This window comes from Astatotilapia calliptera, chromosome 6, assembly GCF_900246225.1.
Source record: "Astatotilapia calliptera chromosome 6, fAstCal1.2, whole genome shotgun sequence".
Lineage (NCBI taxonomy): Eukaryota > Metazoa > Chordata > Actinopteri > Cichliformes > Cichlidae > Astatotilapia > Astatotilapia calliptera.
The window spans coordinates 14679203-14693918 of record NC_039307.1 but is presented as its reverse complement, the minus strand read 5'-3'; the positions used below and the strand labels follow the sequence as shown (position 1 = coordinate 14693918).

Here is a 14716-nt window from a genome sequence, read left to right as displayed (position 1 = left end):
CTGTTTTATTTTGATAGTCCCTTGCTCATGTGCTTCCTCTTTTTGCTTTGTTTTGCCACATTCTGTTCAGCTGTGCTCCCAGGTGTCTCCACTCTGCCCTAATCTCCTCTTGTGTACATATTATCTGTGTGTCCTTCTTTTCTCTCATGGTGTGTGTGCCTCTGTCCATCTGTTTAGCCTCAAGCTTGTTCCTTTTCAACCCTGTGTTGCTTTTGCTAGCATAGATAAAGCTGTGATTTTAAGTTTGCTTCCATCTGTTGAGTCCTGCACTCTGGGTCCACTCTCTGCCTGCCAGACATTCTGATCATGATGTTTACATTACTAATCCTAACCCTAACACAGACGCAGGAACACAGACGCAGGAAGACTGATCTTAAAGCAAGCTGTTTGAAATAATTCAAAAGGTAAAACACAAGTCCAAAAAGAGAACCTGGAAAAATACAGAAACAAAAGCTTGAAAACACATGGAGAAGGATCCAACAGTGCCTGGATCGGGGAAGGATTGGGGAAGTGGAGAGAGATGAGGAAAATGAAACAGTTGAACTAGATCACAGACGAGACAAGGGAAGCACGCTGGAAGCAAAGCACAAGGAACACTAATTCACAAGATAAAACAGGAAGTGGAAAAATGCATACAGGGATTTACTACAGGAGACTTGACACAAGAGGATAGAGCACTGTGGAAAGAATTAAACTCCCACTATTAAACTGAGGCAATTAAGGGGGAAATACATGAAGCTATCTATACACTAAGAAAACAAAGAATCGTGGAATATTGAGCATTCCCTAATCTTTTAACAATAGTCCATAAACATCTGACAAATGAGAAGACCAACGGCTGGACTTTTGGGAGAGGGATGTCCTATCCTCATCTGATATAAGATTCAGTCCTTTATTTAGCAGGGGAACAATCCTTCTGAAAATCTACACCCTGGAGTTTTTCAGAAAATTAGTTTTCAGTGATTTATATGTGGACGAACAGTCCAAATTCCTGAAAAAAGACACGTGTGTATATATGCGGAGAGCTGTGACACTAATAAGTCCTGTTAAGATCAAATCTCCTTTACAAGTGAGAGAAATGCCAGGTGGCAGCTTTTTGGTCCCATAACATATCAACCACTGCAACAAAAAAAGTGAAACAAATACATTATATAGAAAAACCCACAACAGTAAAATAACAGCGGCCACTTAAGAAACAACTACATGCCGCAGGAGTTAATGTCTCTCTCACACTATCCCAAATATCCTCCTCTGTCACACCAACTCTCTGCATTGCCTCCTTCACTACATCTATGAATCTCCTCTGAATCTTTTCCTCCCGACTAGCAGCTCAATATTCAACATCCTTTCTCCAATATTTCCACTGTCCACATTACCATCATGTGAACCTTCTCTCTTGCTATCTTTTTAAATTAAAAAAAGTTTTATGCACAATTTAAAAAACAAACAAACAACCAAAAAAAACCCAGCAACAACATCAGTCTTTACTTTGCCTATAGCTTTCTGTAAAAACTTATATGTGTAAGGTGCTTCACAAGTAAATACAGTTTTCCACAAACCTGGAGCACATTAAAAAGTTAGCTTTTAGAGAAGCGTAGACAGAATCAGAACCAATTAAAAATGTCTTAAACTCATTTTTGTATACAGCTCATGTTTTTACATAACACTTGTGTTACATTCAGTGTTCCTCCTGCTCCATCTGACGGGGGAAGTAGATTATTTCTCTTCAAGTCTTCTGAATGTTGTGTTGGTTCATAAACGCAACAGTAACGAGAGAAAACTCTACCACCAATTAGACCTGCATTGATCACTCTGTGAATAGGTCATTAAAAAAATTAGTCCCACTGTATATTCCTTGAATTTTCAACCTCACGTGTTCAACGCCCGACTTTTTTTTTTTTTTTTTTTTTTTTAGGCCAGTCATACATTTCATACTTCCTGTTTTTTTTCATAATGTGTCACATTATGGCCTGAAGTTTTTTTTGTGTGTTTTTTTTTTTTTTTTAAGGTTGGCTTAATAGCTGAGACAAAACTGAAACTGACAGCCAGGTGGTAAAACTGAAGGTGCTGCATATAAGTGAGAAAAAACTAAGAAGCTCTGTACAAGGAACAGTGGGGAGATATGGGAACAAGAAACAAGCAACAACGACTGAAGGAGAACATCCAGATGTTTGTCCAAGCGAATTAGGTACCAAACAAACACAATGACCTGATAATCACCTCTGAGGACTGTATACTGCAACATTTATGTTTGAGAAATATAAAACAAAACCGCAGTGACTCAAGGAAGCACCAAGTTGCTTCCTGAATGTCCAAACGCTCCGTACAGACATCGATACAACCAGAAGTCCTTAGATCTAATAACTGGATGAAATACGAGAGCCCACACTGTTCACTGATCACATTCTTCATGCCAGCCACTGGGCAGGATACAGAAATAAATCCTACCAGATCATCATCAACTACCTTTATTCATTTAGTTTAATAAGATAAAGGGTTTGTGGCATAGTGGTGCCGCAGTTAACACTGTTGCCTCACAGCAAGACGGTCCTGGGTTTGAGTCCACTAGCAAGCTGGAGACACCCCAGTGTGGAGCTTGATGCTCTCCCTGTGCCTCCCACAGTCCAAAGACTTACACGTTGGGTTATTTGGTAATTCTTAACTCCAACTGTCGTCACATTTGAGTGACAGTTAGCCTCACCTTCAAGTTGATTAGATAATTTCTAATCCGTGGTCTTACGAATGGGAAGATTAGGTCTTTTACTCTATACAATATATTCTCTCACCCAAGTAAACTGAAGGCATGTAAAGGATTTTTTTAGAAAGAGGGAGACAAAGTGGATATCCTCTACTGCCATTGAAGATGTAGTCTTGGACTCTACTGGAACAGCTTTTACATAAATCACATTAATAATAATTAATTATTTTTACCTGTTCATAACAAACCTTAAACACACTATTTTAGTCCACGTTTTATGAGAAGCTAAGCCTTGCTTCAGCCTCTGTTCTAAAACGAGCTGTTGTAGCTCCTTGCAAACAGAAGGCTTGAATAGATGGTAGGCGGGGCTTCTGTGCTCAGAGCCGGAGCTATGTGTCTGAGGTGACCATGTTCGGCATATCCCCTCTTTGTTGCAAATCTGTAACAAATTACTTTATGTCTCCAGGTAAAACCACACAAAGAGGGCTATAGTTTTGATTTTGCCAGCACGGTAACTTTCATCCATATCACATTCATGCAGCTGCTCAGCCGATAGAAATCCTTTTGTTTGGTGTCACATAACATGTCAAATATGACTCAAAGCTTTGATAGAACCCCCCCTCATAACCTCGTGTTGAGAAGCTTTTGTTAAATCAGCATCAGCAGTTTGGTTTTATTGCCCCAGTTCTGCCCAGGTCAGCTGACTTTATGGCGGGCTGCCACACTTACACTGAGCTTTCTCTCTCTGTGCTTTTGCTTTAGCCACCTCTGCTGCTCTTTCTCTCGACTTTGTCATTTCTGTTCCTTTGTTTCGCCTGTCCACCCACTGCTTTCATGTTTTACAGTTATCATTTTCAATTCTCACCTGTCTCGCCCACTTCTCTGTAACGCTGAAATGAATTCCTATTTCTCCATCACGCTGTTCCCGCTTTACCCACAGAACACAATTTTTCTGCATTACTCGCACCCTTATTATCTCAATAGCCACATTTCCCCTCGCTCTCCGTCTCTCTGTGGCTCGCTTAATGAAATTTGTTTGTCACCTCTTCCTCTCAGATCCTGAGCAGTGTGATGCTGGAGGTGTTTTCTGAAGATTTCCCAGAATTCTTCACGGCAGAGGTGCAGATGGTGTGGACCAAACTGATGGGGGCGGTGTACTGGCATGTGACGGGGGCCTACACAGAGGTGGGCTGGCTCCAGGTCTCCAGCTCGGCAGTGTGAAGAGTCGGGAAGAAGAGGTGGTAAAGAAGTTTTCAGTGGACTCAATGAAGTTTAAAGAGAGGCAAAATAATGTGTTTAAAATGTTGATGGAGATTTTGCGACGATGGTTTCACAGACATGGATCAGATTAACATGGTAATCCGTGCAATTTTGTTTCTTTATTCAACTTCTTTTGGATGCATTTTGGTGCTAAGCTTTGCACGTCTCGGAGATCAGATCAGTTGGACACCAAGTAATGTAGCCAAACATTTTTATTTAACTGCTGTTAGATTTCCACTTACATCAGTGGCGCTCTGCTGTGTTATCACTGCTAAGGCTAACTATCAGTTCGACATCCGCACACACTGCTGTTGCTGCCAGAGGCACACAACCAGTCACTTTCTGTGTAGCATAAAATCTTCCTTTTTATACACCTGCTGAGATAAGACTGCTTCAAAAGTGTTAATGAACTTCTAAAATCAATTAAAAGGTGACCAATCCTTCTGTTTGTAAGCCTGTCAAGCTTTGCATTCTTGCAAAGGGCTCAAAATTGTAGCAGTGGCAGATGCACTTTATTTAGAGACAGATGAGGATAAAAGCAGAATTTGCTAATCGACATTAGCTGTGCAAGTTAATATATTTCTAGAGTTGTAAATATGAAGTGCAACTGCAGCCTGCAAGACCATTATGGCTTTTGCCATAATGGTCCACTTGATGGTCATATTTTATTTTTATTTTTTATTTTTCCTTGTATGATGGTATCTTATGGAGTCTTTAATACCTGTCAAAACACAGCATTTTTTTCCCAGACAAAAATTACTGAAAAAGATCACTTTTTGTCAGCTAACAATAACTAGAGATGGGCCGATGGGGACGTTGTTTCCATGTAAAACAGAGATCCAGCTAAATGGACAAATTAAATGCATGTGTCCTTGTTCCTTTTAAAACAAAGATAATTGACTGACAGCTAATCGATTTACTACAAAACTGTTAATGGTCATTTATAGTTCTTCTCCATTTATGCAAACTACTGATGATTGTTTTTAAAATAAATAAAACAATTTCAGACATTTATCTTTTCAAAATCCCTGCATCTTAAAACAGTTTAGAGTACAACAACAACGAATGAGAGAATTTTAGCTTATTCTTACATTTTTTTCATATTAAACAGTAAAAGGTGAAATTTAATTGTATTATATTTGATTATATCACCTATGTTTGAATAGGTTTTGAATACATATGCTTGTTCTAATGATCTAATCGGTTGCTGAACGTGGATCTCTTGCTAGAAAAGTAGGTCCAGGGTCGAGAATGTTTGCTTGGTATGTTCCCGCAGTCTTTGTCCCCCAGACGTTTATGGTACATAATAGGAACCTCTTGGAACTTGTTACAGGGGTTAGCCTTAGGAGGAACTCTCTCAAAGCTAAATAAAATGGGATTGTGTGACTGCACAGCTAATTTGAAGCCTTGCTTGAATGAAAAATAGACATCCATGAAAACTGTCATTTAAAATGTGTCAAATTCTACCCAAACGCAGCAAAAGGTCTAATGTGTTTTATCAGAATACTGTAGAAAAAAATCCCACCCCACCACATCCAGAAACACAAAGCTTGACAGGCACGCTCTTACGAACATGTATTTTATCCATCTGGAGCAAGAAAAGACGTTTATTTCTGAAAATAAATGCGGATTATACTTAACAGAGTTCATTTCTGTGGAAACCTGCAGTTTCAAGGCGACGCACATGAATACACTTCACAATACTTTGAAAGATGGAAGAAATGCTTAGACACAGAATGACTTTTAGCTATTAGAGGGGGCAGTTAGTTGTTGAAGCCCCGGCTACGGGACCATGGAGCTGCTGACTGTTAATAGATCCTCTTTGTGTCCTGCTTCAGTATATCCTCATGTTCAGGGGACGTGCGGCCCCTTTTCTCTCTATTTAATGTCTTGTTTAACTTTACTGAGGTGTTGTTTGTATAAGCGTACAGTGAGTAAATGTGCACACTCTTCTACCTTCGTATACAACTCAAGGACACGACCTGTGGATGCGTAAAAGAGGGCTGGCTTTGCTTCCCCCCCCCTCATTTCATCTCATTGCACACACACACACTAACAATGTGAAAGTGAGATGGAAAATATCAGCAGGTGCACGCTTACACTTTCACGCACAGGCATGCCGTAAGACGTCTCTCATGTGAATATTTACAGGACGGTCGCTTAGTTTACATCTTTAAAACCCGATCAGAGAGTCATGCTGCTTTGAAGTCTCCATTAAGGGCTTTAGAAACCCACTCTGGAGGTCTGTGGAAAACACATCTGTTTCAGAAGTGCCATCAGTCGGTTTCTTTAGATCTCTGGCCAGTCGAAAGCCAAAAAAAAAAATCCAAGTATTACAGAATGTGGCCTGTGCTGCCTTCTCGTTACCTTACCTGACCTCACCTTCTTTGAAGTTTATGTGCTCCTGCTGGCAGTCCCCATCTTCTCAAACACACACAGCAAATCTGTTTAGGGTGGACACTTGATCCAATCTGCAGTTTGCGTCTGCTGCAGTGACGTCTTGTTTCTCCCATCTGACCCCCGTCGGCATCAGCATCTGGCATTAATGAGGAGGTAATGAGTCTTCTCTCCTCCTCATTTGGCCATTCATCTACTGTAACTTCCCATTGCCTCTGCTCGGAGCGCGTCACTGAGAAGGAAAACAATTACGAGTGGACAGTTGGCATTAAACCCACCGCGGTCATTCACAACAGCGCTATATACGTGCATACACGTCTTTCATTGACTGAAAGAAGATTCAGATTCTCGATTACAAACACACAACACAATCAAAGGAAAAAAACTGGGATGCTGTGAAAAATGTAAATAAATACAGAAATGCAATGAGTTGAAATTTCATTAACTCTTATTTTATTTATAATAGAACATACAAAACAAATCAAATCATTAAAATGAGAAAATGTACAATTTTTAAGAAACTCATTTTGAATTGATGGCAGCAAAACATCTCAAAAGTTGGGACAAGTCAGTGATAACCGCTCTGTAGCATCCTTTTTCTTTTAACAACAGTCTGTAAACATCTGGGAACAGAGGAGAACAGCTGCTGGACTTTTGTGCCATTTTGTCTGATTGAGGATTTTAGCTGCTTAAAGGTTCCGTGTCTTCTTTTGTTGTGTTTTTCATTTTGTTGAAAGGTCGGGACTGCAGGCGGGTCAGTTCACATCTTGAATGATTTGAGTAGAGAACAGTTTCTACTTTGACTCAGTCCATTTTAAAAGAGCTTCGGCTCAGAGAAGGAGGCACTGTGTCTGGATCGTGTTCACATGTGGCTTCTTCTTGGCTTGAGAGAGCTTTTAGTGGCTGTCATTGTGATCCGTGTTCAGACGATGTTTTCTGGAAGCCCGTGCAGTGATTTCCATGACAGAATCATGCCTGTTTATGTTGACCAGCATTATTCTGGGTTATTCCATTTGTAGATGGTTTTTTTGCATGTCAGTGACTCTGTTCCAACTTTTTTTAAGACGTGTTGCTGCCATCGAACTAAAAATGAGAGGTTTTTCCTGAAATCCTAAAATGTCTCTGCTTGATCATTTCTACAAATAAAATATGGGTTTGAGATTTGCACATTCTTGCATTCTGTTTTGTTTATATGTTATACAGCGTCCCAGCGTTTTTGGTAAAAGTGTTCTCTAAAGTTCTAAGTGTTTTGTTTTTGTCTTGCACCGGTGGGTTTAAATATTATTCTGTCATGATATCCTTTACAAAAACAGCCCCCTGATGTGTGATTGAATTTTTACCAAAGAGCCCAAGTGAAGAAAACACGCAGTGCTTGTTTTTAGCTCATCTGACTGAAAGACTGATGCCTTGGTGAAGCTCGGTCATCAGGTGTCGTAGGCCTACAGTACTGGTCTGATTTTAGTGAAGCTTGCACACTTATCACTTCACCCAAACGATGCTCAAGGTTAATGTTAAATGTGTTCTTTTATGGGCCCTTTATCGCTTTCACTTTACAAACTTTAACATATTTACAACTCACTCGCACCTGATGTACAGAACAGCATTCGATTCAGTCCATTTAGCAAAATCATTGACATAAAAGGATAAAACATTGCATGCGCTACAAAATAAATAATAATAATAACTTTGTGAAATATCAAAGGATGCGATGACTTCAAATATTACTTTTGCACACATGTTGCATACTACTTGGTCATGATGGAGGGCGTGGTCACGATGGGGTGAGGGGGTGTGGTAGCGGAGGGCGAGGTCATATTGGTTGAAATTCTTTTGTTAAAGAAGTTAAATGAAGAATAATAATAATATATACTAGCACATGCCTCTCTCACAGACAGAGCTGAATCAATGTAGGATTCAAAACTAACCTTTATTCAGGTTGAGGACAAAGGAATACAAAATCCTTCAAAGAGACAAACAACAGAAACTCCAGGCACGCGTGAAGGCAGAATACAAGGGAGTATTAACAACCACTTTGAGCTCTAAGAGAAGGAAGATCGGGCAATTTATACACACAGGAGGCCAATCAGGAGGCAAACAGAGGTGCAAACAATCAGGAGAAAAGCACAGGCAGGAAGCAAAACTGATGTAAGAAAGCTAGACTTCAAAATAAAACGGTAAACAAATGAGACGACACTTGAAGCAGACCAAGAGCAGCTATTAACAAAAGCTGGGACACAGAAATGAACACATAAGGGAACCACAAAACTAAACATTGCATTAAAAAAAAACAAAACAAAAAAAAAAACAGTGTGATAAAAGTCCTTATGTGGTCATCTCCCAATACTCGCACACCAGACGTTGATAAAAAAAGCAATTTACTTTTTCTTTTGCTCTGTTTTTGAACAGAGCATCTTTTTGTTATCGATTTATTTAGACAGACGAGGCGGTCTTCACGGGGAGGTATGGTAAATATCTCCAAGGATCTCCTTTGAAATGTCCCACATGCACACAGGAGCAGAGAACAAACTTCTTTATCTCACAAATACCTAGTTTACATCCCAAGGTATTACATTCACATAGCGGCTCAGTTTCACTGATTAGCCCGCCATAAGAAAATGTCACTTTGTGATCTTTAGATAATGAAATGAAAACACTACTTGCTGCTTTAACGACTCTCGACTCCTGCAAATGTTTACTGAAAGCTCCCCTTCCAAGCTGAGCTGTGAGCTAATCTCTCACAGCAATGAGTCAGACAGGTGGATAAAAATACACGCAGGAGTCAAACAAACGTCAAGAAAACTGTTTCCACTTGGGCTCAAATCGCTTAGGAGGCAGTAAAACTGCTGCTGGTCTTGAATGATCTGGTTTAAAAATGCACTGCGGTCCTTTTCAAAGCTGCAGGCTCTCTGCATCTCGCCATCTGTGTGCAGCACGAACCTCACCACAATATAAACACACAGCATTATGTGTAGACACATCCTAGTTAAACATATCGCTGCATTGCTTTCCATACGCACACGGTTGGGCATGTTCTCACATGCAAAGTTTACTACTGCAACATAATTCACTTATTTTAATCTAAAAATGTAAATTTTTTGGCTCATTCAATCCATATCATATGTTCATGTTCATTCCCTTTCAGCTAATAAGGGCATCACAGCACATGTGGACTTGTGCGTTTTTGTTGTGAAATGTTCCTGTCTATGAGTTGGAAAGTTAGGACTTTATATTTTTCTAAATATATCTCTGAGGAGGGTTCTGTGTATTTCAGTACTGTATATGCATATGTAACTGTACACTGTTGCTGGGAGCGAATTCAGTGGCTTTGTAGTGTTTTTGAGCATGTTTGCACAGACTTGTACCTTCGCAGACCTGGTGAAAATCAATCATGACCATCAATAAACTCTACTTGTAAATTTGTCTGTCTTTGTGTTTTTTAAAGATTACTGTGTACACACTGATGATTCGGATCAAAATGGAAACCAAGCCTCTGGTTTTACCTGTTTTTAACTACAAACAACCAAGAGGTTCAAGATGTGCCAGGCCGAAGTGAAACTGAAATGGTGAAATGATCAGTTTCCTGCATGTTACATAATCATGCCTGTTCAGGTAATTGATTGTTCCCTGCGTCTGCGCGACACAACATTACATCCAGGTTACATCACCTGTGTGCAGTACAGTGCAGTACATGAGTGCTTCATATACAGTGTTGGGAAGGTTACTTTTAAAATGTATTCCACTACAGATTACAGAATACATGCCCCAAAATGTATTCTGTAACGTATTCCGTTACGTTACTCAATGAGAGTAACGTATTCTGAATACTTTGGATTACTTAATATATTATCATGCTGTTTACAACTACATGAATGTGATTTATTACTATTACTGAAGGTCCGCGGCTCTGAACCATAGTAAAGGGACCTCTGGCTAATACCTCGGGTTCCTACGTAGCTTTACTTTGTTGTCTGCGTCAAGTTTGCTAGCGAGAGACAGAGAGAGGCGTTGAAAGGCTGCTCCAACGGAACTTATTGTTTCGGAGGAAAACACGAACACAGCGTACAGTCGAGTCTTAATAGCTTACTTACAACTGGGCTCGTCAGGCACTCTTCTTGGCTGCAGTGGTTATTATTATATTTACATGCTTCCAGCTCCCGTTTCTGCTCGATGACAGCTCGTAGTTTTCCACTCTCTTTTTTCTCCCTCCTCGCGCTCACAGACACATAACGGGTATGGCAGTCCATTCTCCCAGCAGCACGGACTACACTGCCCATGATGCTACATTCTTTAGGGCTATGCCTGTAGCATTCTCCCTATTAACTTAGCACAACAACAAAAAGGCGCTCTGTCACCCAGGAAACACAGTCGCAGAGAGAGCACGTCACCCTGTAACCATGGCAGCTGCCGCCAGGAGCAACAGAACATAGCTATCAAACAAAACCCAAACAATCCTGACCCGTGACAATATGAAACAGGAAAATACCGCTGTGTAATCCATTTATTTCAACAATGTAACTGTATTCTAAACACCACCTTTTTAAACGGTAACTGTAACGGAATACAGTTACTCATATTTTGTATTTTAAATACGTAACGGAGGCACATACATTCCGTTACTCCCCAACACTGTTAATATACGTTAAAGGTTTTTTTTCCTGTCTGAAAGAGAAAATTTTCCTTGTCTTCATTCTGGCCGCTGGAAGTCCCAACAAACTTCCAGCAGAAGTGAAGATCATCTGACGGTAATGAGACGGTTTGACTCACTGCTTGAGTCAAACGTGGATTTTTAAACACAGTTCTGTGTTTTACCAGCATCTGGATCATTCTCTTTAACTAAGTGTGAAGTAATCACAAAAAGCTTGTTTTGAAAAACTGGTCACCTCCTAAGATCCAAGCTCCTGTTTAGTTTTAATAGATCCTCTTTATTTGAGAGAGTGACTGGAGAAGTGTAGAGGAGGCCAGGAGTTGCACTGTGTCTTTGTGGCCCCCGGGCATTATGTTTGACACCCCTACTTTAAATCATTCACTGGAACCATATCATAAAAACAAGCTGTGGAGGGAGCCCACACATGTGGGGGTCTCTGGGGCTCTAACTTCATGATTTGAGCATACCCTCCAACAAAAGTCTTGTTAGGATATGACTGGAAGTTCTTAAGGAGAAGAAGAAAAAACTAAATGTAAAACAGCTCAGTAAGACATTAAAGGAAAGGCAGAGATTTAAATAAATATAGAACTAAAGAGAGCAAAAATTTCAAGCCCCGACTGAAATGTGTTAGAGTTTCATAAATGTGGAGCTCACAGGACGAATGCTGCTTCTCAGTGGGAGGTTTGGCTGGTTCATAACATATCAGCAGATCAAAAATGTAATTCTGTGCCAAGCCCGTTCGGTGATCTATGAATGAAACGCGTTTTGAAATCAATTCTCGGCCACACGTGGAGCGTAGATCGGCGAGCTGGTGCGACGTGTTCCACTTCATTATGAGACGAGTACAGCAGCAGAAACCCGGCAGCATAGATGTTATTAAGTTTTTTTTTTTCCTCAGCCAAAGGTTGAACGTGATCCAGATAACATAGTGCAGCACATACACTTACACTGATGTACTGCTGTACAGAATTTGGCCCAGTATTATACCTTTTATGGTTTAAGATGAATCATTTACAGGCAAAATATCTCGTCAGTGGGGAGGCACAGGACTGGGTGTTTTTATTTTTTTTTGCTTTGAAAAGCACTTGCAAAGAAATGAACAGTCTCTAATGTTTGAAGTAGTTTCATTTTAACAGAACATCAACCAAATATGCAGAAAGAACATGTATGTGTAATACAAATGATACAGTCAGATATTTCTAGTTGCTTAGTAGCAGCAAAATGAGGTCTTGCATTAGTGCAGTGGTTCATTATTGTGGCTTTAGGTGTGTTGTTCTTACTGTTGTTGTGGTGGTTATTTTAGATTTTGATATGTGTGAATGTGTGAAATAGTTTCCACTGTTTGAGGACCAGCATGACAGACTCCTGTAGTGATTAATTACATCCGGCTAGCATTCATCTCCAGGCTGTTTCGTTGTGAGTGATGAATGCAGCCACGTCTCTAAAACGTTGTAGTGGGAAATTTGATTTATGGCAGAGACATTTGAAGAAAGAGACCTGGCACTTGAAGAGTCTTAAACTATTAAACAACAACAAAGATGATGATCGAAGTTCAACTTTCAGAGTGAAAAAAGATTTTAGGTCTCATAAACGTTCCTGCACAATTTATATGGTTGTAACTGTGACATGGTTTAAGTGGATTACTTTATGACCTTTTGTTTTGTGTATATAGTGCATGAGTACACATTAGCGAGTGTTTTTAAATTAAAAATGGTTTTAATGAAACAGCAAAGTCAGATGAACCAAAGGTGTTTCCCTCCACCACACGCAGCTTGTCCAGATGTCCCTCTTTATGTGGGACCATTTTAAGTCCTCTCTCCCTTCTTCCCACACGTTGAGACAATGTCCCGCACTGTGATTATGAAAGTCTGACTTTCACCCAATGCATGGAGGCCTGGCGAATGCTGGGCCCATTAGAGAAAGAAGCTTTGCAGACTTTGGTGGATTTGGTGGAAACTACCACAAAAACAATGAACTGTCAGATTATGGTGGGAAATGCAGTCTTTGTCTTTCTTTGGTTAAAATTGTTCTTCAGTTTCACACGAGGTAAAACATGGCATGAAGTGACACAGTGTACATGTCACAATTGATGAAATTGTCACACATGGCTAAACGAGAAATGTGTGAAGATCTATGGATGCATCCCTACTGAAATACAACCACACTTAGAAGCAGCTGAAATAAACAAGAATACAAGAATAAATAAAGACTATTGCATGGAAAAAGATGTTTTTTTTCGTTTGTATACACTTAGAAAGGCAGTTGGAAAAAGCTACTTTCACATTAATCTGGCTCTAAATGTAAATGTGGCAACATTCACTGTTTGTTGTAATTTTATTTTTAACCTGGATATTTTTACCTCCACCCTCAACTGCTTTTTTGTTACCTGCCTATAATATTTGCCTATATTATCGGAAGCACAAAGCCTTTTTTTTTTAACAATAAATCTAAATGTTGTTGTCGATAACTGCATGATCACTCTAAGATTAAAGATAAAAGCTGTTAAATCTAGCTATCAGTGTTTCAGAAACTTCTTAAAATCTTCTAAATATTCTGTCTGCAAGTTGGCATAGAGACTCTGCTTGGCAGTCTCACTGTTTTGTGAACCAGAGATGATTAAATGGAATTAGATGTAAATGTTCCTAATCAATGATTAATGGTTGCCTGCTCCCTGCTTGACGCCTCAGGCGTGGTTCTCCCGACTCTATAAGGCTCCAATGGGAGGTTCATGCAGGGAGGAAGATTTTCATTTTTCAAATCCATAGATAATTTATTCAAGCCATACATTTGATTATAAAGTGTTGACAAAGACTTCTTATAGTTGCTCTTTAAATACAGAGAAAATGAGTTTTATAAAAGGATCTGCTCAGGTTATACTTCTAGGTTTCTGTACAGTGTTTGAACTGAAAATGTGCTTGCAGCCTCATAGGAATAGATGTAATATTCAGAAAAATCAACGTTACTCTCTTGCTGCCTGGCTTGAGTGTAATAGGAACAGGTGAAACAGGTAAACAAAATCATGAGAATCAGAAAATAGTCAGTCTCCCACGAGTGCATCCGTTGCGCTCAACCATGGTCGACAGGACACTGACTTGTCACCATGGCTACACATTTTTTTTCACTGCCACATATTGTCATTTTCAGAGAGCGCCAGTAATGTGGGCTTATCACATCCCGGGGGCAAACACACCTGGACAAACTCCACTTTGACACCACACGGAAAACACACAAAAGCCAAAAATATAATGCCAGGGATTTATATCTCGGCTGATACCCTGATCTCAGCTCCTTCTTCTGTTCCATGATTAAATCAGGATTCCACACCGATACGCTCGTGCTCATCCGTCTCTGTCAGCAGGCGTTACTTATTGGGATTCATCAGGTGTTCAGAACACAAACTGACACAAATGAGTGGAGCTCGTTAAGAAATCCCCTCTGTGTATCTCAAGCTGCTTTATCGGTGAGGAAGGTTGCACCAGTATGCGCTCTGCTTAGGCTCGCTGCATGCAGTTCAGCTGTAATGAAGCTGATTAGTGAGTTTCATCTTTTTGCCTTTTGTTATTTTTTAGGGCACCAATTGATATTTATGTGTTGTAACCTTATTTTAATGAAAACCAAAGAGAACTTTTATCTGATTCTACATTTGCCCCTCAGTGTTAATGGTTTCTGTTAATAATGTCTTTTTTTGGAGCAGCTTCACTGTTGTTGTCCTTATC

The 14716-nt window shown here is 39.9% G+C and overlaps 1 protein-coding gene across 2 annotated transcripts in view; it reads left to right on the top strand.

Annotated features, from left to right (window-relative positions):
• The window catches only part of cygb2 (cytoglobin 2), a 49108-nt gene extending 39333 nt beyond the window's left edge, over positions 1-9775 (top strand). For both annotated transcript variants that reach the window (XM_026170487.1, XM_026170489.1), the window contains exon 4: positions 3755-9775. In XM_026170487.1, coding sequence (XP_026026272.1) covers positions 3755-3919 — 165 coding nt within the window. In that variant the 3' untranslated portion in view covers positions 3920-9775. The remainder of the gene's footprint in view (positions 1-3754) is intronic.
• Positions 9776-14716: the final 4941 nt, after the last annotated feature.